We start from the raw sequence: 27,373 nt of genomic DNA on the forward strand, positions 1-27,373 counted from the left end.
GATGTGGGATTCGATCCCGGGTCTCCAGGATCGCGCCCTGGGCCAAAGGCAGGCGCCAAACCGCTGCGCCACCCAGGGATCCCACTTGACTCCATCTTCACCTTCTCCCAGGAAGCCTTCAGAGATTGACATGGAATTTCCCTTTCTCTGAATTTTCAGAGCATTTACAACGTGAGGTTTCCTAAGCCTGACCTTGATAACTCACTGTCTGATATTTAAAACAGTTAATTGTGTATCTATATACCACTTTATTATAACATAGTCTCAGTGTTGTATTAATAATAATTACTTTTACTACTCTCAGAATTGGGTATTCAGTAGGTGATCAACAAACAAACAGGTGTTAAAAGTAAATCAGGTATGGAAAGGGGTTTGTTCAGCTGGACAGTATATTTCTTTCTTTCTTTTTAAAAAATATTTTATTTATTTATTCATGAGAGACACAGAAAGAGAGAGGCAGAGACATAGTAAGAGGGAGAAGCAGGCTCCATGCAGAGAGCCCAATGCGGGCTTGATCCCAGAACCCCAGGATCATGCCCTGAGCCAAAGGCAGATGCTCAACTGCTCAGCCACTCAGGCATCCCTGGATAGGATATTTCTAACTGGGAACCCTGGGTGGCGCAGCGGTTTGGCGCCTGCCTTTGGCCCAGGGCGCGATCTTGGAGACCCGGGATCGAATCCCACATCGGGCATCCCGGTGCATGGAGCCTGCTTATCCCTCTGCCTATGTCTCTGCCTCTCTCTCTCTCTATCATAAATAAGTGAAAATTGAAAAAAAAAAAAAAAAAAGGATATTTCTAACTGGTGTTCAGGAACTCTTGAGGTTTACCTCAAGATACTTTCCTTTTGCTTCTTCTCACTCTTTCTAATATTCTGTTAAGGTATACACCTTTTTACCACTAACCACATCTTACACTACTGTGTAAATAGACAAGAAAAAATAAAAATCTCCCAAAAAGAGAGCCTCGGCTTCTGGGTCTTTAAGATCAATTTCCTGATAGATCTGTGTTCAAAATCTTCTTCACCTTTTACTAACTCTGGAAACTTTGGCAAGCTATCTAATTTTTTTCTCACCAATGAAGAATTTGCTTTATAAAGTCATCATAGAAATCGAATGACTTAGGGCACCTGGCTGGCTCAGTTGGTGGAGCATGTGGCTCTTGATCGCAGGGTTGTAGGTTTAAGTCCCATATTGGGTGTAGAGATTACTTAAAAATAAAATCTTTAGGGGCACCTGGGTGGCTCAGTCAGTTAAGCATCTGCCTTCGGCTCAGGTCATGATCCTGGGGTCCTGGGATGGAGCCCCTCATGGGGCTCCCTGCTCAGTGGGGAGTCTGCTTCTCCCTTTTCTTCTCCCTCTTCCCTTCTCTCTTCTCGTGCTCTCTCTCTCAAGTAAATTTTAAAAAAATTAAAAAAAGTAAAATATTAAAAAAGATAAAGGATTGAAAGGCTTTATTTATTCATATACACACGCGGGTATGTAGAATCCAAGGGCACGCACACACACACTGCCCAGCCTATCCTTTTTAATCTTCCATTTTGCATAGAGAAAACGGAGACTCAGAGATTACCATGTCCAGTTAACACATGGTGCTTTACACATAGTAGGCACACAATACATATTTGTTGAATGGATTTGTTTCCTTATCTTTTTTCTTTTTAAGATTTTATTTATTTATTCATGAGATACAGAGAGAGAGAGAGAGAGGCAGAGACACAGGCAGAGGGAGAAGCAGGCTTCACGCAGGGAGCCTGAGGTGAATCTCCATCCTGGGTCTCTAGGATCAGGTCCTGGGCTGAAGGCGGCGCTAAACCGCTGAGCCACCCAGGCTGCCAAATGGATTTGTTTCCTATTTTTCATTTACAAAGTTGCAATAAACATCCTGGAACATAATTTTTTTCCCCTTTTAATTTTAAAATAGGCTTATCACCCAACCTGGAGCCCAATGCGAGCCTGAACTCAAGACAGTATCAACCCCTGAGCTAAGGTCAAGAGTTTCATGCTTAACCCACCAAGCCACCCAGGTGCCCCATGGAACATATACATTTTCTTTTTTTTAAGATTTTACTTATTAATGAGAGACAAAGAGAGAGGCAGAGACACAGGCAGAGGAGAAGCAAGCTCCTCACAGGGAGCCCGATATGGGACTCTATCCCTGGACCCTAGGATCACACCCCCCAGCGGAAGGCAGACGCTCAACCGCTGAGCCACCCAGGCGTCCCTGACCAATACATTTTTATTCTTAGAAATGGAATTGCCCCGTTCAGAGTCCGTTGTATGTAAAATGTTTATATGTAAACTTCTCCTATATTTAAAAAAACTGCTATTGCAACTTGCCTCCAGTAGACCCGCAGTCAATATTTTTGCTAATTTCTTTCTCGCGGTGCATTTCGGGAGTTGTAGTCCTTGTGATGCTTGCTGGGAACCTCGGTCTGAGCCAGCCTCAGGAAACGGGTGTGGACGTACCTATTACGCAGCGGGCTCTAGGACCCGGCAGGGCACCGTGGGACGGGGAAGGGTCGGGGGAGGTCGGGAGCGGGTCCGTGAGCCTGGTGGAGCGGCGGCGTCGGTGGCGACGGGAGCGAGCGGGCCCGGGAGCGGCGCGGGTTGTGGAGGAGGAGCCCGGGGCTCGGTAAGCGGCGCCGGCCCGGGCCGGTCCCCGAACCTGGCCAACTCCTGCAGCTCCCGCCGGCCTAGGCCTTGGCCCCGAGGCGGCCCTGGGGGCGGGGCCTACGCTCGCCTTGGGGACGACGGTGGTGACGGGGAGAGAGGGAGGGAGGACAGCTGCTGAGGCGGGCTGAGGCTGAGTGCGGCTGGGAAGCTGGGCCCGGGCGGTGGAGCGGAGCGAGAAGCGTTTTGCTCCCACAGCGGCTGATCCCTGGGTCCTTCCGGTGCCTGTCGCGGCCTTCCTGCTCCTTGCTGGGCCCTCTTGGCAGCCGAGATGCTGACCTTTGACCCTGGCATGGGACTAATCCCGATCCCTCAGCCTCCTGAGCCTCTCCCCTTCAGGTTGTCGCCGCCCCTGGGAGGCCTTGAGCCCAGTCCAGCCTGGCCCTGGGATGAGAGCTTTGGGCAGGACCTCTGAGAAGGGTTAGAGGCAGGCCCGTCTATTGAAGTCTTCAGTTGTCCTGGAAGGGCCCTCAACCTGTCCCTCTTTTCAGTCTCTGGCCAATGGGCTTCAGCCCACCCTACACACAGAATCAGTGAAGCTGCCGTGTTTTCTCTGGCTTACTTGGAGCGAGCCTGGGAAACGAACCTGTTCCAAGCAGGTGTGGGGAAGAAATAGAAGAAAAAGCTGGTTTCCTGGGGAAGGAGAGTTATCAGAGGCCGTGGAATGCTGCCTCTGGAGACTGGGGAAGCAGGAACTTGGGCCAGACTCGAAAAATGTTTCTGGAACATCAGACCCTCCCCAGTTCTTTCTCCCCAGAGAAAGTTTTGAGCCTTAGTGAGAACGGTTTCTTTGCAATTCTCAGTGACTTTGTAAACCAGGGCAACTGTGGTTTGGGCCCCTGTCCTTAGCACAAGTGAATTGGCATTATTTTGGGTGTGTGTTCAGTTGGATTTGTGTGCTCAGTACTTCCCATGTGAAAGCTTTTGGGATAGCAGATCAATCTAGAGAAAGGTGTATCCTTCTTTTTAGGATTGTAAAGGGGAACTTCCATTCTTTTTTTAGTGAATAGGGGAGCCTTTAAGACTCCCCTAAGCCTTAAGCCTGTAAGAGCCTTAAGCCTTTTTTCGTTGTATGTTTAGGCATTATAATTCATTCATTTGTTTAGCATTTGTATAATATAATTTTAAAAACTCTTGAAAACTCAAAACATTTATGAAAGTGGAATTTCACATAGAGTTAAGTTCAAAATTCCATAAAATCTGGGGAATACAGCTAAATTACAAATTGGTCCAGGATATATGAAGGTGAACTGTTTATTCAACATATATTTATTGAGCATGTGCTATGTAACTGGCACTAAGGTTAGAAATAGGAGTATCTTTCCTCAAGGACATGAGAGAAACATTCATATGAAGATTGTAGTGCTGTGTGTTACATATCCACATAAAGGAATTTATACAATGCAAAGGGAATACTGTCCTTGTGTGGGAGAGTCAGCGGTGTATTTGCAGGGAGGAGATACTTGAGTTGGGTTTTGAAGGATAAGTAGGAGCCTGTACAAATAAGGCAAGGCATTCCAGTTGAGCAAAGCACGCACAAAGAAATGGTGAAAGTGTGAAGAGGGGGAGCCTTGGTGGCTCAAATGGTTAAGCATCTGCCTTTGGCTCAGGTCATAATCTTAGGGTCCTGGGATTGCCTGCATTGGGCTCTCTACTTAAGCAGGGAGTTTGCTGGTCCCTCTCCCACTGCCCCTCATCCCCACTCATATGCTTTCTCTCTCTCTCTCAAATAAATAAATAAAATCTTTAAAAAAGGGCAGCCCAGGTGGCTCAGCGGTTTAGCGCCGCCTTTAATCCAGGGTGTGATCCTGGAGTCCCGGGATCGAGTCCCATGTAGGGCTCCCTGTGTGGAGTCTGCTTCTCCCTCTGCCTCTCTCTCTCTCTCTCTCTGTCTCTCATGAATAAATAGATAGAATCTTTAAAAAAAAAATCTTAAAAAAGAAGTGTGAAGAGAGAAAAAATAGCATGATGTTTAAGTGTCAAAAATTTGTTCCAAACAGGATGTGTGGTGGGGAAATTGCCAGGAGGTAAGACTGAAAAGAAAGTAGGGAGCCATTGCAGTTTTTTCTGTTAGGGAGTGACAGAAGAGTGGATTAAAGTAATGAGAAATGAGGCAATGAGACTAATTAGAGTTGTTGCAGTTGAGTGAGAGTTTGAATAAAGTGTGGCAGTGGGAATGAAGAAGGGAATTGATTTTAGAACTATTTGTGAGATGCAACATGACTTAGTGACTTAGGGAGAGAGAGTAAGCTAAGGTTTCTAATTTAAGAAATTGGGTGACGGGATCCCTGGGTGGCGCAGCGGTTTGGCGCCTGCCTTTGGCCCGGGGCACGATCCTGGAGACCCGGGATCGAATCCCACGTCGGGCTCCCGGTGCATGGAGCCTGCTTCTCCCTCTGCCTGTGTCTCTGCCTCTCTCTCTCTCTCTCTGTGACTATCATAAATAAATAAAAGTTAAAAAAAAAAAAAAAAGAAATTGGGTGAATAGGAATTTCTTTTTTTTTTTTTTTAATTTTTATTTATTTGTGATAGTCACAGAGAGAGAGAGAGAGAATGAGGCGGAGAAGCAGGCTCCATGCACCGGGAGCCCGACGTGGGATTCGATCCCGGGTCTCCAGGATCGCGCCCTGGGCCAAAGGCGGGCGCCAAACCGCTGCGCCACCCAGGGATCCCATGAATAGGAATTTCATTGACCAGGTTATGGATTAGAAAAAGTAGAGCAGATTTTTTTAAGGGTTGGGGTGACTATGGAAAGAGGTATAAGGGAGAGATAACCCCTTATACTTGTGGCATATGGACATGGAGATGTTAGTAGGCAGCTGTAAGTAAGGAGGCCTGGTGAGCTTAATAACTTGGCAATAGCTCTGAATGAGACAAATATGAGAAAATCCTGGGAAAGATAACGTTTTTTTTGTTTGCTTACAAGGAAGAATCAGAATGTGCACTTCTTCCATGTAACAGTGAGCTTCTCAAGGCAGGGACCATACTTTAGTAATCTGGGGTCTGCTTTTTGTCTTATACTGTGGCTGTGCTATTATAAAGTCTGATAAATGTTAGTCATTAAGCCAACAGGAAATCCATTTACTTTGTAAGGTTGCAGTTACCTTTGGGCTTTCTTTAAGAGGATTATGGGATTCTGTCTTAGAATTTTCATTTTATACTTAGGTGGTATTCATGAGGCTTGTATGGTTCAACAGGAAAGGAAATGAAGAAAATAGGAGTGACGTTGTGCTGCTTGAGGAAGTTCAGGGCTAGAACAGGAGATAGTATTAATTTACAGGAGGCTCCTGCTCATTGAGAAGAGGCTCTTACAATGAATTCTCATTTTGGGAGATGTCAGAAAAATGTGATTTTCAATCAAAGTTGCCTGAAATCCTGTCAATTTGGAGTTGGTTTCTCCTTATGAAGGTGCAAGTGCATTCCTTCTTGTATAAAATAAGGGAACCTGAGGTAGTCATGTTTATTTAAACCTCTTCATCTGTATTATTAGTTTGTGCAAGTAGGCAGACTCAGTAGATTGTTGGGACTAGCTTAAATTCTCTTCTGTGAAACTACTTCATCCCTAGTAGATGCAGACAATGGCTGATACTATCCTAGAGTAAGGATTGGGAAGTTCCTGGTTTTGCCAATTACTGATTAGTCCGTAAGTCCCTGAATTATTTTCACTTTCAAGTATAGGCTAAATAGCCATGCTGAGGTGAGCCTAGTCCACAGGACACGCAAGATGTCAATGCTGCTCCATAGTGTCTCATGTACCCACTGAATCAGGCTGTCTCTGTCCTAGTAGTTAAAAAGAGTTGGTGCTTGTCAGTGTCCCAAGTTGACTGACTTTTCTTGGGTAAAGTGGGAATGTTGATATAATGGATATCAGTTTGGAGTTAACATGGAATTTTAAAAGAATCTTTTTTTTTTTTTTTTTTTTTTTGAATCTGGATTTTTAGTATTTTTAGTCAATGCCTGATTTTTTGCACTAATGGGATATTCTTTTAGGGAGAAGGGCTACCAGAATGGCTGTTTTACTTTGGATAAAGTGAAATCCTCATTGTAAAGTTACAGCAATAGTACCTACTTTATCTGGTTGTTGTAAGGATTAAATATGGTATATTTAAAGCACTTAGAACAGTGCCAAGTATATAGTGAGTATGTATTCAGTAGAGTTACTTTGTATCACCTCGATTGGGAGGTTGTGCTTGGAAGAATGAATGATGAATTCCATCTCCAGAACTTAAAAAAAAGAAAAGTGATAGCATAAGGGGATGGTGGCCTGTCCATAAAGGGAATTCAAAGAGGTGGCTTCATGAGTGCATGCCTCATTCTGTTCTCATTTTGGAAATATGAGAGACTTGGAGTGCCTTGCTCTAAAAATCCATTAAAATGGAAAGACATCATATGCTTGTTTTAGAGCCAGTCTGTGGGGTAGAATTTTTTTTTGTTTTTTAAAGATTTTATTTATTTATTCATGAGAGACACAGAGAGAGAGAGAGAGAGAGAGAGAGAGAGAGAGAGAGGCAGAGACACAGGCAGAGGGAGAAGCTGGCTCTGTGCAGGGAGCCTGATGCGGGATTCGATCCCGTTACTCTAGGATCACACCCTGGGCTGAAGGCAGGCTCTAAGCCACTGAGCCACCCAGGGATCCCTGTGGGGGGAATTGAGGGAACCTATACTATGAGAGAAGCTGTGTCAAGGAACCGTGTGAAATAGTAGTATGTGAATCCAGCAGTGAACTAAATCAAATCCTCAGGCCTTGAGAAAGGAAGAGGCATCAGTAGTTGGGCATCTGCCTTCAGGTCAGGTCGTGATCCCCACATCAGGCTCCCTACAGGGAGCCTGCCTCTCCCTCTGCCTATATCTTTTCCCTTCTCTCTGTCTCTCATGAATAAATAAATAAAATCTTTGTTTTTTTGAAAAAAAGAAGAGGCATGTTAGGAACTAGTTTGAGAGTTAAGGGTTAGAGTTTGGAAGTAGAAATACCCTGCATTCTCGTAAATGCTTATAGTGCTATTATTTACCTCCATAATGCAGAAGAACTTAGGGAGAAGATAACTTCTGCCAAGGATTAGGACACCCCTACCCTCTGGCTTCTAATTTTTTTTTAAAATTTTTATTTATTTATGATAGTCACACAGAGAGAGAGAGAGAGAGAGGCAGAGACACAGGCAGAGGGAGAAGCAGGCTCCATGCACCGGGAGCCCGATGCGGGATTCGATCCCGGGTCTCCAGGATTGCGCCCTGGGCCAAAAGCAGGCGCCAAACCGCTGCGCCACCCAGGGATCCCTACCCTCTGGCTTCTAGAGGAACTAGGGGACTTATAGGAGAGCCAGGGGAAGAGACTATATTTCTGGGTTTATAAACATATTATTTCCTCTTGTATATTGGGTGAATGGCCAGTGATCAGACAGTGGTGTTACTTGACTCAGCCACAACTTCTGGGCAGATAGGATTTTCATCTCCTTCTTTAGGCATTGCGGATTACTATAGTATAGTATTAAGTATTGTGGATTACTATACTATGTGTCTTGTAGTGATCTTTCACGGATGGACAAACTGGGGCTAGGATCCTAAAGAAAGGGATGCCATTGGTGAATTAATATAGGGAGAATGAGCCGGGAGTGGTGAGGGTTGTCCCAAGGTCCGTTCGTCCGTCCTTCCTTCCTTTCTTCTTTCTTTCTTTCTTTCTTTCTTTCTTTCTTTCTTTCTTTCTTTCTTTCTTTCTTTTTTTCTTTCTTTCTTTCTTTTTTCTTTCTTTTTTCAGATTTATTTATTCATTTATTTATGATAGACATAGAGAGAGAGAGAGAGAGAGAGGCAGAGACACAGGAGGAGGGAGAAGCAGGCTCCATGCCGGGAGCCCGACACGGGACTCGATCCTGGGACTCCAGGATCGTACCCTGGGCCAAAGGCAGGCGCCAAACCGCTGAACCACCCAGGGATCCCCCCAAGGTCCTTTCTAGAGGTGACAGAAGTTTTACTCATCCTCTAAAAATTGTGTGAGGTCCAGATGCTCGTTTCAGAAAACGTTTGATGAGTTTAAGGCTTTGATGAGTTCTCAAACTTCAGTGAGCATCAGAATGACTTGGGGCAGAGTTTTTCAGTCTCAGTACTTTTGATATATTGGGCCAGATCATTCTTTGTTGTAGAACTGTCCCATGCATTGTAAGATGTTGAGCAGCATCCTTGGCCTCTACCTAGTAGATGCCAGTAGTATCTCCTTTCTCAATTGTGATGGCCCAAAATGTCTCTGGTTGATGTTCCCTGGATGGCAAAATTGCCACAGTGGAGAACAACTGACCTGGGGTGATTATTAAAAATCTAGACCCCTAATGTCAACTTTCCTCAAAAAAATTAAAAACAAATCTAAATCCCTAGTCCTTATCTTGAAAAGTCTGTTTCAATAATGGGGGAAGGGAGCGTAGGGACCTGTATTTTCAGGAGGTGCCTCAGGAGATTTTGGAACAATTGATTGCAGTTCTGTGATGGGAAAGCATAATCTGTCCTAAACTCAGGGCTGTATGGATTTATACTTGACTTGCTCTCCATTTCATCTTTCTAGCTTAGCTTCCTGTATCTTTCCATTCATTATTAAATTTTGGTGGATTTTATCCTCAGAGCACTGACTAAGCTCAATTAAAATATTATCAATCAAATCTTGTAGTGGAGGGATGCCTGGGTGGCTTAGCATTTGTGCGTCTGCCTTTGGCTCAGGTCGTGATCCCAGTTCAGGGATCGAGTCCCACATTGGGCTCCCTGCAAGGAGCTTGCTTCTCCCTCTGCCTATGTCTCTGCTCTCTTTCTGTGTCCCTCATGAATAAATAAAATCTTAAAAAAACAAAAACAAATCTCGTAGTGGATATCAGTGTTTCATCTGTTTTTTTTTTTTTTTTTATGATTACCATATTGGATACATCTATCAACCTTACTAGACCGATTCCTCTCCAGTGTTTTCTTTCAAGTTTTCTACCATTTCATTCATTTATATATCTCTTTTTCACTTTACTGTTATCAATATTTATATCCATATGCATGTATCAGACATGCATATGTATCTTTTTTTTTTTAAGATTTTATTTATTCATGAGAGACACAGAGAGGAAGAGAGGAAGAGATACAGGCAGAGGGAGAAGCAGGCTCTATGCAGGGAGACTGACGTGGGACTCGATCCAGGTCTCCAGGATCATGCCCTGGGCTGAAAGGTGCTAAACCGCTGAGCCACCCAGGGATTCCCCATGTATCTTTTACTATTTACAGTGGTACCTCTACCCACTGGCAAATGAAAGTGTTGAAACTCAAGATACTGGACACTCCAAAGTTTGTTCATTAAGGTCAGTGAGTATATACTCTTCTTCCTCACTCACCTGGAACCTTGTCGCAGTTTGTCTGCAGAGCCTCAGCTTTGTTTATGTGTAGGTCACACCACTTCTGTGGACTCCTCTGCCTTTTGAGAGATAGTTTAGCATAGTGGTTAAGAACAGGGATTTTAGGGGCACCAGGGTGGCTCAGTTCATTAAGCGTTTTACTCTTGATTTCAGTTCAGGTCATGATCTCAGGGTTGTGAGATGGAGCTCTATATCGGTGCTGAGTGTGGAGCCTGCTTGGGATTCCTTCTCTCCTCCCTCTGCCCCTTCCTGCTCACTTGCTCTCTCTCTCTCTAAAAAATAAAATAAAAAATAAACTTCTTCAAGAAAAGATCAGGGACTCTAACCTGTGGCTGGCTGGGTTTGAGTCCCTACTCTTATACTGGCAATTTTTTTTAAAACCACTTTATACTTTAGTTTTCTTATTGTAAGGTTCCTGGATCATAGGTCTGTGAGGATAAAACCAATTAATGTATATGAAGTGCTTAGAACAGTGCCTGGTGCACAGTAAGTGCTAAGCAAGTTTAACTTTTTTTTTTTTTTTAAGATTTTATTTATTTGAGAGAGAGAAAGGGAGGGTGCATGCATGCGCAAGTTGGGGGGGGGGTGCAGAAGAAGAGGGAGTGGGAGAGGGAGAAGCAGACTCCAGGCTCAGTGCTGAGCCTGAGCCCACAGGGGCTCTATCCCACAACCCCGAGATCATGACCTGAGCCTAAAGGGAGGGTCAGACGCTTAACTGACTGAGCTACTCAGGTACCCCTAGTTGTTATTTTTGATTATTTTTGATTGATGTCCTGAGTGTGCAAGTTAGGGTTCCTGCTAGCCTCTGTTCTAGTGTTTTGCCTCAGTACTGTTAATTTTCATTTATGTATTAGAAAAAAAAACTGTTTTTTTTTTTAATTGGGGGATACATTACATAATGTAAAGTGTACAACTTGATTAATTTTTTTACACATGTAAACATTTGTGTGATCTCCACTCCAGTCAAGGTAGAGCACGTTTCCAGCACCTTAGAAGGCTTCCTTGTGCTCCTTCTCACTCACCTCCCCACCAAGGTAACCATTATTCCAACCTGTCACCATAGATTAATTTTGCTGTCTTTGAACTTCATATGATTAGAATCATCTGTTTTTACTTTTTTCTTTTAGAGGTTTTTATTCAACATCATGGAATTTATCAATATTGTTTCAATAATTTGTTCTTTTAAATTTCTGACTATAAAAACAAGTTCTGGGTAGTACTCTATTATATGAATATATTATAATCTTCCCATTCTGCCAATGGACATTTGAATACTCTATGTATGAAAAAAACACAAACACAAAATGCTCACTTCAAAAAAACCTTACAAGGACATTTCAAAAGGGGAATGTTGGGATCCCTGGGTGGCGCAGTGGTTTGGCGCCTGCCTTTGGCCCAGGGCGTGATCCTGGAGACCTAGGATCAAATCCCACGTCGGGCTCCCGGTGCATGGAGCCTGCTTCTCCCTCTGCCTGTGTCCCTGCCTCTCTCTCTCTCGATCTCTGTGTGTGACTATCATGAATAAAAAAAAAAAAAAAAATTAAAAAAAAAAAGGGAATGTTTATACTATAAACGAGGCACCTGGCATTTCTGTTTCTTCAACATGCCAAGTATGTTCAAATCTTGGAGCCTTTGCATTTGTCATTCTATCTGAAACTTTTCCTGAGACTTTCACATGGCTCTTTCCTTTCTGTACTCTGATTTGCCCATGTATCATTTGTCATAGAGGCCTACTTTAATCTCTGGTCTAATGTAGGCCTTCTAGATAGTTTGTCTTTGAGATACTTATCACTGTCTCAACTTGTTTGTTGTCTTTCCCCCTTCTAGAGTGAAAACTCAGTGAAAGCAGAAATCTTGTCTGTCTTGTTCACTGGTGTATCCCTAGTGCTTAGTACCTAAAGGGGGCTCAGTGAATGTCTGTGGAGTGGATGAATGCCTGATCTGTGCATATTTTTTCTTTCTAGATGATGGGCATATTTGTTTTTATTCATTTTCTTTCTGTCTTTCTACTTTTCTTTTTTCTTTTCTTCTCCTTTTTCTTTTATGTACTGGGTAAAATGTTTTAGGATGTTTACCTCAGCATCTACCTTTAGGTATTTTGGAGTCTCCCTCGACAGTGGAGAGAGGGTGATACTTGCTTACAGTCCATTACCAGCATGAACCTAGAGCTATAGGCCATTAAATTTAGAAGCCTGCAGAGAGCTATTCCATGGCTTTTGTATTCCCTGGTTTATTGAGATATAATTGATATATTATGGAGATTATAATTGATATATAACATTGGTATATAATTTTAAGGTATACAGTGTGATGATTTGATACACATGAAATGATTACTATGATGAGGTTAGTTAACACATTCATCCATCACTTCACAGAGGCATATTCATGTTGTTGCAAATGGCAGAATTTTTTTTTTGTGTGTGGCTGAATAATATTCCATTGTACATGTACACCACATTTTATTCATCCATTGACGGACTCTTAGGTTGTTTCCAAATCTTGGCTATTGAGAATAATGCTGCAGTGGACATGAGGATGCAGATAACTCTTCAAGACAGTGATTTCATTTCCTTTGGATATATACATAGAAGTGGGACTGCTAGATCATATCATAGTTTTATTTTTAATATTTTGAGGAACCTCTATATTGTTTTCTGTAGTGGCTGTACCAATTTCCATTCCCAACAGTGCACAGAGGTTCCCTTTTCTGCATATCCTTGCCACTGCTTCTTTTTACAGATTGGCACATTGAAGCCCAAGGAAGGAAAGGAAACTAAAGGTTATATGTAGTATGTGTATATGAGAATTGGGACCAAAACCCAAGATATTTTGTTTTTAGATTTTTTTCCAGTTTTATTGAAAAATAATTGACATACATCAGTGTATAAGGTGTACAGCATGATGATTTTATTTATATATATTGTGAATTGGTTACCTCAATAGGTTTTGTTAACATCTATCATCTCATATAGATACAATACCAAGACTTCTGATAGATGAACTATGGTAACTCTCTGGAAATTAGAATGAATTTCTGTTAATTTTTCTGATGCTAGAGTTGGCATGTATTGAGAAAACAATAAATGAATAGCTAAGTATCACTAGCATTTCTTGCATGTTAGACATTGGAGGAGTTTAGCTTTAGGTTTTAAAATCTTGGGGCGCCCGGTGCGACTTCCCTGACTCGGGCCACCTCTCCGAGTCACGGAACCTCTCCTGGGAGCGCTCCCCATTAAAACACTCTCGAACCTAAAAAAAAAAAATCTTGGGACTCCTGGGTGGCTCAGTCAGTTAAGCATCTGCCTTTGGCTCAGGGTCATAGTCTACCCTGGGTCCTGGGATTAAACCCCACATCAGGCTCTCCATCAGGCAGCCTGCTTCTGCCTCCCATCCTCCCTTCTCTTGCGTGAGTGCATACTCTCTCTTGTTCTCTTTGTTTCTGTCTCTGATTCTCTCTCCAGTAAGTAAATAAAAATCTCAAAAACAAAAAACAAAAAACAAAACAAAACAAAAAACCTTGATATTTGGTCATTTTATCCTGAAGGGATGTGAAGTGATGTGTATTTAAGATGTTTGTGGCTGGATTGCCTAAAGATATAATTCTTAAAAAGTTGTATGACTTGAGTCTTTTTCAGAGAAAGGTTGTGCTGTGGGTCATGGGACCAGCAGACTCTGAGTTTAGGAATAAAAGACTTCATTGATTTACCATTGGGTTGGGGGAATTTGAAACCATTTCTAAGTTTGATGGTAGGTGAAATTAGGATTGATATGTTGCCTGATTCTCTTTTATACTTTGCCTATTGTATCTTATTTCTGAGAAACTGTGTTAAAGCCTAAAATGACATTTCTGTGGGATTACCGTGGCTTTGCTGTAGTTTGCTTTTTCGGTGGGAGGATTGAAAATCCCAGATCAACAGAGGTCATAGTGTAGTCATAGAACGCTTCTTTCCCTTCTTCATGGTACCATAGCATTTTCTTTGTACGTTTATTTTCTCTCTCATGATTTGCCTTGTGCTTTGGGGTTATCATGTGTCTATCTCTGCCCATAGACTGTGAGCTCCTAGAGGATCAGGTCTGTAGTTTCCTCTTTGTAACCCCGTAGTGCCTAAACAGGGCTTTACAACATTTAGGTGTTTCTTATGTGTCTATGGTATTTTAGTGATGCTGAGAGAATCATTCAGTGAAATGTCTAGTCCAGTCCCCTTGTTTTACGTGTAAGGAAACTAGGAAGCACAGTGACTTAGTGTCATGTAGGTGGTCAGGACACCTGTATTCTAGTCTCAGTTCTGCTGGTTGGTTGTTCCATTATGCCTTGCTGCTCCTCAGGTGCTACTGGTTTTCTACAAAGAGAACAGTTGTGAAAGAGGAGAAAAACACTGGGAGGATACAAATTACACTCCCATTACTGATGTGCTCTACCAGTCAGATATTTTACTTTCAAATTTAAGAGCAGAGGCTTAATTTCCGAAATCCCGCAAAAGACTTTCATAGGGGTTCTACATGTCTCTCAGTCCACCATCCTCAGAATGTCTTTCCTGTGTTCCATGGGTAGAAGTGCTGGCAGGAAGAGGAGACTCTATGTTGTTAGTTTCCAGTCACATTTCAGACAAGCTTGAGTGGTAAATTCCAATTGCCTCTGATGATGACAGAGAGTAATGAGATGATGCTCTGGGCTGAATTTCCCCCTGCTCCAAATGGAGGGAGAGTGATGAAAATAATTTAACTTCTTAGGGAACTTGGTACTTTGGATTGGAATTGTTTTTCCCTCCTCTCCTATTCCCTTTTGCTTATTAGAAAGTATTGATTCTGAAATAGGGAAAGCGAGTTTATTAGATTTGGGGTGGACATTGATTAGCTGTAACCCAATTATAAATCCTCAGAGGGGCCTGTTTGTAAACAGGTGCTTTTCACATCCAGGAACTCGTGGTTCCTGCTATCCTCACTAATAAACTGGTTGAAGCTGAACACATGAAAAATCTATATCCACTAAGCTTAGAATTGCATTGCTTTTGACTTATTTTAATGGGATCCTGTTGATTTCCAATTTATTCCCCCCCCCCCCCCCATAAGGACATCTTCCTCTTGACAACCTATTTAAAAGACACAGGAATGTTTTGAACGGAGGCTGTATTTCATGCTTTAAGGCAAAGTCATGATCAATATGGTATAAATTGCCCAAAAGCATCTTCTTTTTCTCTCTCTCTTTTTTTGGTTGGTATTTTTTCCTTCAGTTTTCTCTGGACCATAATGGATTTTGAGAGCTTAGTGAGGCCTTGATAGAGATAGGTCTTTTTTTTTTTTTTTTTTTTAAGATTTTATTTATTTATTCATGAGAGACACAGAGAGAGAGGCAGAGAGAGGGAGAAGCAGGCTCCATGCAGGGAGCCCGACGTGGGACCCGATCCCGGGTCTCCAGGATCAGGCCCTGGGCCAAAGGTAGCGCTAAACCGCTGAGCCACCGGGCTGCCCTAGAGATAGGTCTTAATAAAATTTTAGGTCATATGTAGGACTTTCCCCCCATATTTCGGAATCAGTCAGTGATGAGCATACACTGAGCATAATATACCCTGAGCAAGTGCTTACAGAAAAAAGATAAGATGAAAAAAAAAATGTAGTCCCTGTGCTAAAAGATGCTTCATATCTAGTTGGAGAAATTTTCTGTGCTTTGTGGTTTTTGTGCTCAAAGGGTAAATCTCCTTTTTGGCTATATATATTAGAGAAAGACAATGTCTGAGATACACACACACACACACACACACACATATATATATGTATATGTGTATATATGTGTATATATATATATATATATACACATAAGATTTTTTTAAGATTTCAGAGAGAGAAAGAGAGAGAGAGATAGCGGAAGAGAGCAGGAGTGGGAGGAGAGGGAGAAGCAAGTTCCTGCCGAGCAGGGGGCTCTATGTGGGGCTCGATCCCAGGACCCTGGAATCATAACTGGAGCTGAAGGCAGATGCTTAAGCAACTGAGCCACCCAGGTGTCCCTAGATATAATCTTTTATGCCACCAGATGCATCTCTTCCTCAAATTTTTGATTTTGATCTGAAAAATAGCACATATTTTTCAAGTCATTGAACAAAATTTTTTTTCAAAAATTTTGAAAAAGTTTTATTTCAAAAATTTTGAAAAAATTTTATTTCAAAAATTTTGAAAACATTTTATTTTTTATTTTTTCATGATTTTATATTTTATTCATGAGAGACACACACACAGAAAGAGAGAGAGAGAGAGGCAGAGACACAGGCAGAGGGAGAAGCAGGCTCCATGCAAGGAGCCTGATGTGGGACTTGATCCGGGGTCCCCAGGATCACACCCTGGGCTGCAGGCGGCGCTAAACCCCTGTGCCACCAGGGCTGCCTGAACAAAATTAATTTTATTCTGATACTTTAGATTTGCCTGGAAGTAAAATCAGGCTTTCTGTTACAGCCCATACTTGCCATTGGGTGAAATTAAGTTTCACAACTAGAGCCTATAATTTAAGAGAGAGACAGGAATTTTGTCAACAGTAGAAAGAATCTGGGAAGTGAGGGAAAATGTGTAAATCCACAGTGGAGACCTCTGGGATTTCAAGTTCTCACTTGTAAAAAATTGAAATTCCTTGAAACAAGATGGGAAATTTGGGCATGATTCATAGAATTGCTTATATTTTTATTTTATTATTTTAAAAAAGATTTTATTTTATTTATTCATAAGAAACACACACACACAGAGGGAGAGACACAGGCAGAGGGAGAAGCAGGCTCCATGCAGGGAGCCTGATGTGGGACTCAATCCTGGGACTCCAGGATCACGCCCTGAGCCAAAGACGGACGACGTTCAACTGCTGAGCCACTCAGGTGCCCCTGGAATTGCTTTTATATAGAATTGAAAAATACACTGAGATTTGATCTGCAATAGTGTTAAAATATATATAGATTTGAAAGAAGTATATTGTTATATTCAGTTATTTTGAAATCAGATTTAATTTTTGTCCTCATAACTTCTATTTTCTGCCCTGAGTCTCTTTCCAGAGGAATTTCCGAAGACAGTCAACTGCAGTGTGATTTATGAGGCAGTGAAGGCCAAGTACTTTGCAGTGATGAGGACCTACTTACTTTGGGGAAATCAATGGAGCACATCAGTCTGCAGCACACTTCCTGCCTTAATGGTCCTAAGCTCAATCAATACTTGAAATTTAACTTCACCATCAGTCTGTGGGCAGTGTGTACTTTGCAGCATTCCTTCCATCAACCTCAAATATATGGCCAAATCTATTATAGATGGAGCTAGTTACACTTTCCTTCTTGGTTTTGGATCTGTTGTAAGCCTTGTCCACTGGCATGTTTTAAAGATGTAAAATGTGTTTTGCTGTAGGCCAAGTAATGATTTAAGCCTTGAAGTTACCTGCTCAGGGGATTGGGTGTTGGACAGATGCACAAGATCTATTACATGATTGTTTATCATTTTTTCTTCTTCCTAAAATATTTCCCATTGAGAGCTCTTCAACAGACTATCCAGTATCTTGGAGAGCATTTATAGCATTGACTGTGGCTTTCTTTTCACAGATTCTCTAACCATGGCACAGGTGGAAAAACGAGGGGGTTTGCTCCGGAAATCTTCAGCCTCCAAAAAACCACTGAAGGAAAAAGTGGTGCTGATGTATGATGAGATCTTTATGGTAAGGCCTGGAGCTCTGACAGTTACACACAGCTTGACTCCGTAGTTTCTTATTCTAAAATGAGAAATAAGCTCACCCCTGCCTGCTATCTTTCAGTTCTTCAGAGGGAGAAAGAGAGAGTAAGGGTGAGAGTGAGAATGAGCGCTCTTGTGTTAGAAATTATGACCATGTGTTAATTCATATAGATTGTTGTTATGTTGTTCTTATAGATTGTTGCAGTAAAACAATTGAAAGGAGGGAGGAAAGCTTGAGAAGCTTTTTTTTCCTCAATATCTTTAAGAAAGACTTGTCTTCCGTATGATCCAATGTAAGGACTCTTTTATCCTAGATGTCCCTTGAAGTTCCTTTTGGCCCTAGAATTCTATGATTTAAAATTTTTTAAAAGATGAACTATTAACAACTCAAGTTGTTAGTGGACAGAACAATTGCTTAATCTATCACATTCTCCAACTATATAACATAACTGGTGAATTCCTAGTGATTGGATGGGGGATTTCTTTGGGTCTTCATAACTGCTGATTGACCATGGTCCAAGCCTTTGTTGTGAAGTCTGCCCTATTAGGGGAGGTTAGAGTAATTACATACCCTGAAGGGGTACTTGCCTTCTGAAATTCTGATCATAAATAGTACACATAAAACAGAATAATACTTATAAAAAGAGTTATTACCGGGCAGCCCCGGTGGCCCAGCAGTTTAGCGCCACCTTCAGCCCAGGGTGTGATCCTGGAGACCCGGGATTGAGTCCCATGTCGGGCTCCCTGCGTGGAGCCTGCTTCTCCCTCTGCCTGTGTCTCTGCCTCTCCCTCTCCCTCTGTGTCTGTCATGAATTAAAAAAAAAAAAAAGAGTTATTACCATGTTTTGAATTTCTACTATGCGCCTGGTGTCTAAGTGCGTCACTAAGTACATTAACTCTGACAAGAATGATGCAAGAGTGCCATGTTTTCACATGTGCCATGTAAAAGAGCAGTTTACAGATGAGGAAACTGGGGATCATAGTTGGAAGGTGATGGAGTCATGGTTTGAACCCTAGTGTTTGACTCCAGGGCCCTTACTTGTTCAACTTTGCCACACGGCCCAGAATAAATAATGCAATCAAATAAAACCTTTACCTCTTGGCAAGCCTTAGAGATAGAGTTTGAAATGCAAAAATTTAATACAGAATTGCACAGGTCAATACAGATGATTATACAGAGAAAATGAGTGAGAACTTGGAACTATTAGGGCTCTTTCTATATTAGGTAAGTTTGATATACATAGTGCTATTGATTGAGTGAGGATGGGAAGTGCCAACTCCATGAGTAGTCTGAATTTCTTTTTTTTCTTAAAAATTTTAAAAGATTTTTATTTATTTATTCATGAGAGACACAGAAAGAGAGGCAGAGACACAGGCAGAGGGAGAAGCAGGCCCCATGCAAGGAGCCCGACGTGGGGCTTGATCCCGGGTCCCCAGGATCATGCCGTGGGCTGAAGGCGGTGTTAAGCCTCTGAGCCACCCGGGCTGCCCGAGTAGTCTGAATTTCATATATAGATAAAAAAATGACATTATAGAATTATGAGAGTCAAGGGGTACCTGGGTGGCACAGTCAATTAAGCATCTGACTCTTGGTTTTGGTTTAGATTGTGATCTTGGGATCGTGAGATTGAGCCCCACATCAGGCTCTGTGCTTAGCCTGGAGTCTACTTAAGATTTTCCCTCTCCCCCTCCCCCTTCCTCCTGTGCTCGCTCTCTCTCTCTCTCAAAGAAATTAAAAAAAAAAAAAAAAAAGTGTGAGAGTCAAAGTGTGATTGTGACCCCTCCTAGGAGAAAGGGATAGAAAAAAATCACTAAAGGAGCACCTTATGAAAAGGCCAGAAATGTTGCATCTCTGTGTTATTCTCAGTTAAAAATCCAGAAGAGATTCCTAGTATACTATTCTTATTAGATCAGGAGTTCTTAACTAATAAAGATATTAGTTCTTGGTAGTAATTTTAAAAGGTCAACTTAAGGGTGAATAGTGGGTGATTGACTTACTGGTTTTATGCCATTAGCTTTCCTCTAAAGTAGGAGTTCTCTTTTTCTTATTTTGCTCTTTAGAATTTCTGTTTGAAAATTATTGCTAAGAAAATTTGGATTTTAGCACTGTAATTTTGTTAACATTTTTGGATCAATTTGAATTAAGGAAAGGAAAGCTCTGTACAGGGGCACCTGGGTGGTTCAGTAGGTTAAGTGTCTGCCTTTGGCTCCAGTCATGATCTCAGGGTCCTGGGATCAAGTCCCACATAGAGACCCCAGCTCAGCAGAGAGCCTGCTTCTCCTTCTCCCTCCTGCTTCTGCTTTCTCCCTCACTCTCTCTCTCTCAAGTAAATAAATAAAATCTTAAAAAAAAAAAAAAAGTCTCCATACAGAGAGCTAAATGCATACAGGAGGGCAAGCAGCAGCAGTCAACACAGGATGTTGTAAAACTATGGCAGTATTACTTATGTGGTCTAGGTTTTGGCTCCTGTACCAGTGTATGTAATAACTTTGTGGATTCTCTTTCCTAAAAGGAGGATGCAAATAACATTTACCATATCTGGCTTTCTGGGCCATTGTATTTCATATATGTGAAAGGGCTTTGAAGACTGTACAGATGTGATGAGGACATATAATGTGACTGTCTTATTCAGATAGTTAGGTTCACTTCTTGCTAGTAGAGAAGATTTGAGGGAGATTCTTTGAGCCATTATTTAACTTTTGGCACAGGGAATATGTATCTATGTACAGTGTCTTTCATTTTGGGGAAAAAACTTTTTTTTTTTAAGATTTTATTTATTTATTCATGAAAGACACACACACACACACACACAGAGAGAGAGGCAGAGACACAGGCAGAGAGAGAAGCAGGCTCCATGCAGGGAGCCTGATGTGGGACTCGATCCCGGGACTCCAGGATCACGCCCTGGGCTGAAGGCAGGCGCCTAACCGCTGAGCTACCCAGGGGTCCCATTTTGGGGAAAAAACTTCTAAAATTATTGTTCCCTGTTATAATAGTGTAGAATGACTAAGGATTTTCAAAGCTAATTTTGAAAGGTAAAGTTGATTATATGTAAGTGACCCTTTCAGATGTATTCTTTCTTTTTTTTAAGATTATTTATTTATTTGAGAGAGAGAGAGAGATCAAGAGAGTGAGAGTATACACACACACACACACACACGTGAGCTGGCGGAGGGGCAAAGAGAGAATCCCAAGCAGACTCCCGACCCAGTGCAGAACCTAAGGCAGGGCTCAATCCCACGACCCTGAGATTGACCTGGGCCGAAACCAAGAGTTGGATTTGGATGCTCAACCAGCTGAGCTGCCCAGTTGCCCTCTTTCAGATGTATTCTTTTTTTTTTTAGATGTATTCTTATCTTTTTTTTTTTAAAGATTTTTTTTTTAAAAGATTTATTTATTCATGAAAGACACACACAGAGAGTGAGGCAGAGACAGAGGCAGAGGGAGAAGCAGGCTCCATGCAGGGAGCCCGATGTGGGACTCAATCCCCAGGATCACGCCCTGGGCTGAAGGTGGCGCTAAACCGCTGAGCCATCCTGGCTGCCCTTTTAGATGTATTCTTAATGCTCAGTGTTAACTGGGGATATTGAACCTTCTTATTTTCTGGTTTCAGACAGAGGATCCCAGTAAGTGCAGTCCTCGATTTTGGGAGGAACTCTTCCTTATGAAGGTAAACCTGATGCTATCTCTGGATTTTCCTGGTAACTGAAATGGCCTTCTTATATGTTCTAGGCGCCATACTAAAGGTGCTCATGTTAAATACAATTCACTAAAACTGTTACTAAAAATAGCATCTTCACTGTTTCCTTGGTAGGTGAACTTGGAGTATCTAGAAGGCAAGCTGGAATCTCTTGATGGTGAGGAGTTAATGAAGATCAAGGATAACATTAATTGCTTATTTCAACACTGTATCCAGGCTCTGGGAGAGGAACATCCAATTCGAGTTGTCAATGCATTACAGGTACAAGCTTGGGAAACTGGGGAAGTCTTGTTTTTGGAAAGGGATTGTAACACATATGTTGGGACCTGAGGAACCTAGAATTGCACTTAGGTGTGAAGAGTTTTTTTTTTTCCTTTAAATAATAAACATTTATGCCATGTTTGTTTAGGCATCTTCCTGGTTAAACAAATTGACTTTCTTTTTTAAGAGATTTTATTTATTTATTTGAGAAAGAAAGAGCACAAGCAGGGGTAGGGGTAGAGAGTGAAGTAGACTGCCCACTGAGCAGGGAGCCCAGTGCAGGGCTCGATCCCAGGACCCTGGGATCATGACCTGAGCCAAAGGCAGACACTTAACTGACTGAACCACCCAAGTGCCCCACAAATTGACCTTTATACTAGTAATCTTGTCTACTTGTATAATTTGATCTAATGCCAAGGCAGATTGACAGAATTTTTGTGATTACTTGAGGAAAGGAAGAGATAGAAGGGAAGCTATGAGGCAGGGATAGTTAGTCTACAGCAAAAATCAGAAGAAATTCTTAATATAGTATTTCTCACTAGATCAGAATTTCTTTTTAAGAGTTTATTTACTTATTCATGAGAGATACAGAGAGAGGCAGAGAGAGAGGCAGAGACAGGATAAGTAGTTCCATGCAAGGAGCCCAATATGGGACTTAATCCCAGAACTCTGGGATCATGCCCTGAGCCGAAGGCAGATGCTGAACTGTTGAGCCACCCAGGCGTCCATAGATCATAAGTTCTTTTTTTTTTTTAATATTTTATTTATTTATTCAAAAGATACACAGAGAGAGGCAGAGACATAGGTAGAGGGAGAAGCAGGCTCCATGCAGGAAGCCCGATGTGGGACTGGATCCCGGGTCTCCAGGATCATGCCCTGAGCCAAAGGCAGATGCTCAACTGCTGAGCCACCCAGGTATTCCTAGATCAGAAGTTCTTAATATAAGGTTTCAGAGGGTCCTTGACTTCCCAAAGTTATATGTAATATTTTATGTGCATGTGTACATTTTTTCTGGAAAGAGAGCGTTCGTCAGATTTTCAAAAGGGTCTGTAACTTAGAAAACATTAAGAATCATTGTTCTTAGTGGCATGATCACTAAATAATTATTTCTTGAATGACTGTTATGTGCCAAGTCCTGGGTTGATAGGGATACATTTTAAGCTTCTTGAGAGCAAAGACTTTGGTATTTGGTAGTTTCATTAGTACTTTGTTTCTAGTATATAGGACAGTGCCTGGTAAATACTCAGCACTTTATTAGAAATAATTTTTTTAAAAAGATTTTATTTATTTATGCATGAGAGAGAGATAGAGAGAGAGAGAGAGAGAGACACAGGCAGAGGGAGAATCAGGCTCCATGCAGGGAGCCCGATGTGGGACTCAATCCTGGGTCTCCAGGATCACGCCCTAGGCCGAAGGTGGCGCTAAACCACTGAGCCATGCGGGCTGCCCCTTAGAAGTAAATTTTTATTGAATGAATGATGGGCAAAATTTCTATAGTTTGTAATCCAGTAGTTCCATTGTAGCTGAGATCAGGCTGAATAGCTAAGGCAGTGATTGACGAGCTTACACTATGAAGAATCTATGACAACATAAAAGATTTTATCAGAACTTTTGATAGATTGGGTTTAAGTTTTTAATTTAAATAGTTGGGTAACTCACTTCATGAGCCCCGGTTTCCTCATCTGTAGATGGTAGAAGTTGCCTCTTGAACTGATGTCCCAGAAAGAAGGACCATGTTTATCCTGTAATTGTGTTAAACTTTGACACAATAAACTCTGCATTTTGGGCATCACAGTTGTAGGGGCTCACTGAAAACTGAAATGAAAGTTGGGAATTGTATTTCCTGTAATTGCAATGGCTCACTGGGGAGGGGGCATGGACAGTAAACTGCTTTTAGTTCAGTGAAAATAAATAGACATTAAGCCACTCGGTGACCCATAAAAATATAGTACATTATTATAATGGCTGAGACTTGTAGAGCTTTTACAAAGTTTTAGGCACTACTCTTGGAGCATTAACAAAGTTCTAGGGACTATTCCAAGTGCTTTACAGTGTTAATTCACATAGTTCTCACAACATCCCTATGAGATGGATGCTATTATTGTCATTTCCATTTGATGGATGAAAAAACTGAGGCACTGAGAAGTTAACTAATTTGTCCAGGTTTACACAGCTAGTCAGTAGTAGATGGGGATTGTAAAGAATTTAAGTTTTGAAGCAACTGATTGTTACCATATGACTGAAATAACTTTTGTAATATTAAAAAATACTAAAAATTATAAGTTATAATGTAAATACTAGAGTTAATTTTAAATAAAGGAAAGCTCCACCAAATTTAAAAACTATTTTTATTTTTGAATTCACCTTCCAGTCTTTGCAGTGCAATTTTTAAAAAGAGGATGATGGCCAAAAAACAGCAAAAAAAAAAAAAAAAAAAGGGGATCAGCAAAAGAAAGAGAATGACAACAGTTTCGATTGCTGTTCCTCTTTTATTTATTTTTAATTTTTAATTTTTTTCCTTTTTTATTTTTTTAAGATTTTATTTATTTATTCTTGACAGAGAGAGAGAGGCAGAGGGAGAAGCAGGCTTTGTAGGGGGAGCCTGATGTGGGACTCGATCCCGGGTCCCCAGGATCACACCCTGGGCTGAAGGCAGTGCTAAACTGCTGGGCCACCGGTCTGCCCGCTGTTCCTCTTTTAATTTCTGGATTTTGCACATAGTAGGACTCAGACTGTTTTAGAGCTGAGAGTGATAGAGCAATTGAATGTCAGCTGTGTAAGGAGGAGGTTCTTAGGTTGCAGGGTGAGGCGACAGATCAAGTACCCTTCATGTTTTGAGATTTCCTCTTTTTTTTTACAAAAGAATTCTTTCTCATCTCTGCAGACCTTATGTGCACTCATTCGAGGAGTCCATCAAAAGAATAAGTCTACCTCTGGTTTTGACATTATCAACATGCTGATGGGCTTTGACAAGGCAGAGTTGTGCATGAAGGTGAGGCATAAGTTGCAGATGTGCCTGTGAATGGCTGCTTCTGACAGCTGTTCATGGATACCATCTGCAGACAGTTAATGTACTAGAAGATTTGTGCTCAGGTAAATATGAATGGTTGAATTTGTTCTTGAATTTGAATATTTTTGTTTTACAGATTTGGTTTGTCTGAATAAAGGAAAAGTTGAAAATCAGATTTGAATTGAAGTATCCTTCCCTTGCAGGATAAAGACCAGGATAAAGACTTAGCAGTTTATTTTATGACTTAGATCATGTGCTCATATATTCTTAAAAACACTTATGAACTCAAATAAAATATAACAAGGATAATATAATATACAAGGGTAACTTTTCTAAACTTAAGGTTTTTTGTTTTTGTTTTAAGATTTTTTTTGTTTTGTTTTGTTTTAAGATTTTATTTATTCATTTGAGAGAGACACAGAGAGAATGAACAGGGGGGAAAGGGAGAGGGAGAAGCAGACTCCCTGCTGAGCAGGGAGCCCAACATGGGGCTCAATCCTGGGATCCTGAGGTCATGACTTGAGCCAAAGGCAGACACTCAACTGACTGAGCTGGACAGGCACCCCTAAACTTAACTTTTCTTATTTAACACAATGACTTTATCAGAATTTTTATTTCTACTATTTGACACTTTTTAAAAAGAACAGGTTTATTGAGAGATAATTCACATATGCAGTTCACCCCCTTTTTAAAAAAAATATTTATTTATTCATGAGAGAGACAGAGAGAGAGGCAGAGACACAGGCAGAGAGAGGAGAAGCAGGCTCCATGCAGGGAGCCCGATGTGGGACTCGATTCCAAGACTCCAGGATCATGCCCTGAGCCAAAGGCAGGATGCTCAACCACTGAGCCACCCAGGCGTCCCGCAGTTCACCCTTTTAAAGTGTAATAATTCAGTGGGTTTCTTTTTGTTTTTTTTTTTCTTAAGATTTTATTTATTTACAATTAAAATTCTTTTTAAAGATTTTATTCATTCATGAGAGACACAGAGAGAAAGAGAGGCAGAGACACAGGCAGAGGGAGAAGCGGGCTCCATGCAGGGAGCCAGATTCAGGACTCGATCCTGGGACTCTGGGATCACACCCTGGGCTGAAGGCAGGCGCTAAACTGCTGAGCCACCCAGGGGTCCCTATTTTTATTTTTTAAAGATTTTATTTATTTATTCACAAGAGGCAGAGACACAGGCAGAGAGAGGAGAAGCAGGGTCCATGCAGGGAGCCCAATATGGGACTTGATCTTGGAACTCCAGGATCACTCCCTAAGCTGAAGGAGATGCTTAACTGCTGAGCCACCAGGTGACCCAAGATTTTAAGTAATCTCTATACCCAATGTGGGGCTTAAACTCACAACCCTGAGATCAAGAGTCTCATGCTCCACTGACTGAGCTAGCTAGGCACCCTGATTCAGTGGTTTTTAGTATATTCACGGAATTGTACAACCATCACTACTGTTAATTTTGGAACATTTTTATCACTCTAAAAACATGTACCCATTAGCAGTCATTCCCCATTCCCCCTTCTTTCCAGCACCTGGCAACCATTAAGTTGCTTCATGTATGTTTCTCTTGGTTTACCTATACTGGACATCTCATATAAATGGAATTGTATGTGGTCTTCTGTGTCTGGCTTCTTGCACTTAGCATGATGTTTTCAATTCATCCATGTTATAGCATATATCAGTACTTCATTCCTTTTTTTACTGATTAATATTTCATTGTATGAATGCACTGCATAATTTTATTTGTTTATTTTTAAAAGATTTCATTTATTTATTGAGAGAGAATGAGCGAAAGAGGGAGGGAGGGAGAGAGAGAGAGAGAGAAAACACAAGCAAAGAGGGGCAGAGAGAGAGGGAGAAGCAGTCTCCCTGCTGATCAGGGAGCCCAACATGGGGCTTGATCCTGGGGTTCCAGGATTATGACCATAGCCAAAGGCAGATGCTCAACTTACTGAGCCACCCAGGTGCCCCTATACCACATCATTTATTCATTCATCAGTTGATAGATATGTGGGATATTTCAGCATTCTGGCTATTATAAATAATGCTGCTGTGAACATTCATGAACAAGTTTTTGTGTGGATGTAAGTTTTCAGTTCTCTTAGGGATGTACTTAGGAGGAAAATTGCTGGGTCATATAGTAACTCTATGTTTAACATTTCAAGGAACTTCCAAACTGTTTTCCAAAGTTGCTATACCATTTTACATTGCCATCAGCAACATATAAGGGTTCTTTCTAATTTTCTCACGTCTTCGTCAACAGTTGTTTTTGTCGATCTTTAATATATATATTTTTTGAGAAATGTCTATTCACATCCTTTTCCCATTTCTAGATTGAGTTATTTGTCTTTTTATTGTTGAGTTGTAAGAATTCTTTATATATTTTGGATATAAGTCCCTTACTAGATATCTGATTTATAGTGTTTGACGTTATCTTGAATGAAGGTTATTTATAATATGAACTTTGAAGAATTCATCTTCTGTCACTCACTAAATTTAAAATAATCTATTTGACAAAGAAGCCTTGTAGTGAAGGTTTTTTTTTTTTAAGTTATGAATATACAGTTATAAATACATGAAGACTTAGTACCTGGAGTTAGTTTTTTTTTTTTTTTTAAGATTTTATTTATTTTTTCATGAGAGACACACAGAGAGACGCAGAGACATA

At 41.2% G+C, this 27,373-nt stretch overlaps 1 protein-coding gene across 7 annotated transcripts in view; it reads left to right on the top strand.

Annotated features, from left to right (window-relative positions):
• Positions 1-2,452: 2,452 nt before the first annotated feature.
• ARMH3 (armadillo like helical domain containing 3) overlaps positions 2,453-27,373 on the top strand; it is a 181,024-nt gene continuing 156,103 nt past the window's right edge. Inside the window, exons 1-6 of one of the 7 annotated variants that reach the window (XM_077877890.1) lie at positions 2,453-2,633; positions 11,008-11,078; positions 17,610-17,722; positions 21,351-21,407; positions 21,552-21,698; positions 24,562-24,690. In XM_077877890.1, the coding sequence (XP_077734016.1) occupies positions 17,621-17,722; positions 21,351-21,407; positions 21,552-21,698; positions 24,562-24,690 (435 nt within the window). In that variant the 5' untranslated portion in view covers positions 2,453-2,633; positions 11,008-11,078; positions 17,610-17,620. The remainder of the gene's footprint in view (positions 2,634-11,007; positions 11,079-17,609; positions 17,723-21,350; positions 21,408-21,551; positions 21,699-24,561; positions 24,691-27,373) is intronic. The other 6 variants (XM_077877886.1, XM_077877892.1, XM_077877887.1 and 3 more) reach the window with 6 other exon arrangements.

Source organism: Canis aureus, chromosome 29 (genome assembly GCF_053574225.1).
Source record: "Canis aureus isolate CA01 chromosome 29, VMU_Caureus_v.1.0, whole genome shotgun sequence".
NCBI lineage: Eukaryota > Metazoa > Chordata > Mammalia > Carnivora > Canidae > Canis > Canis aureus.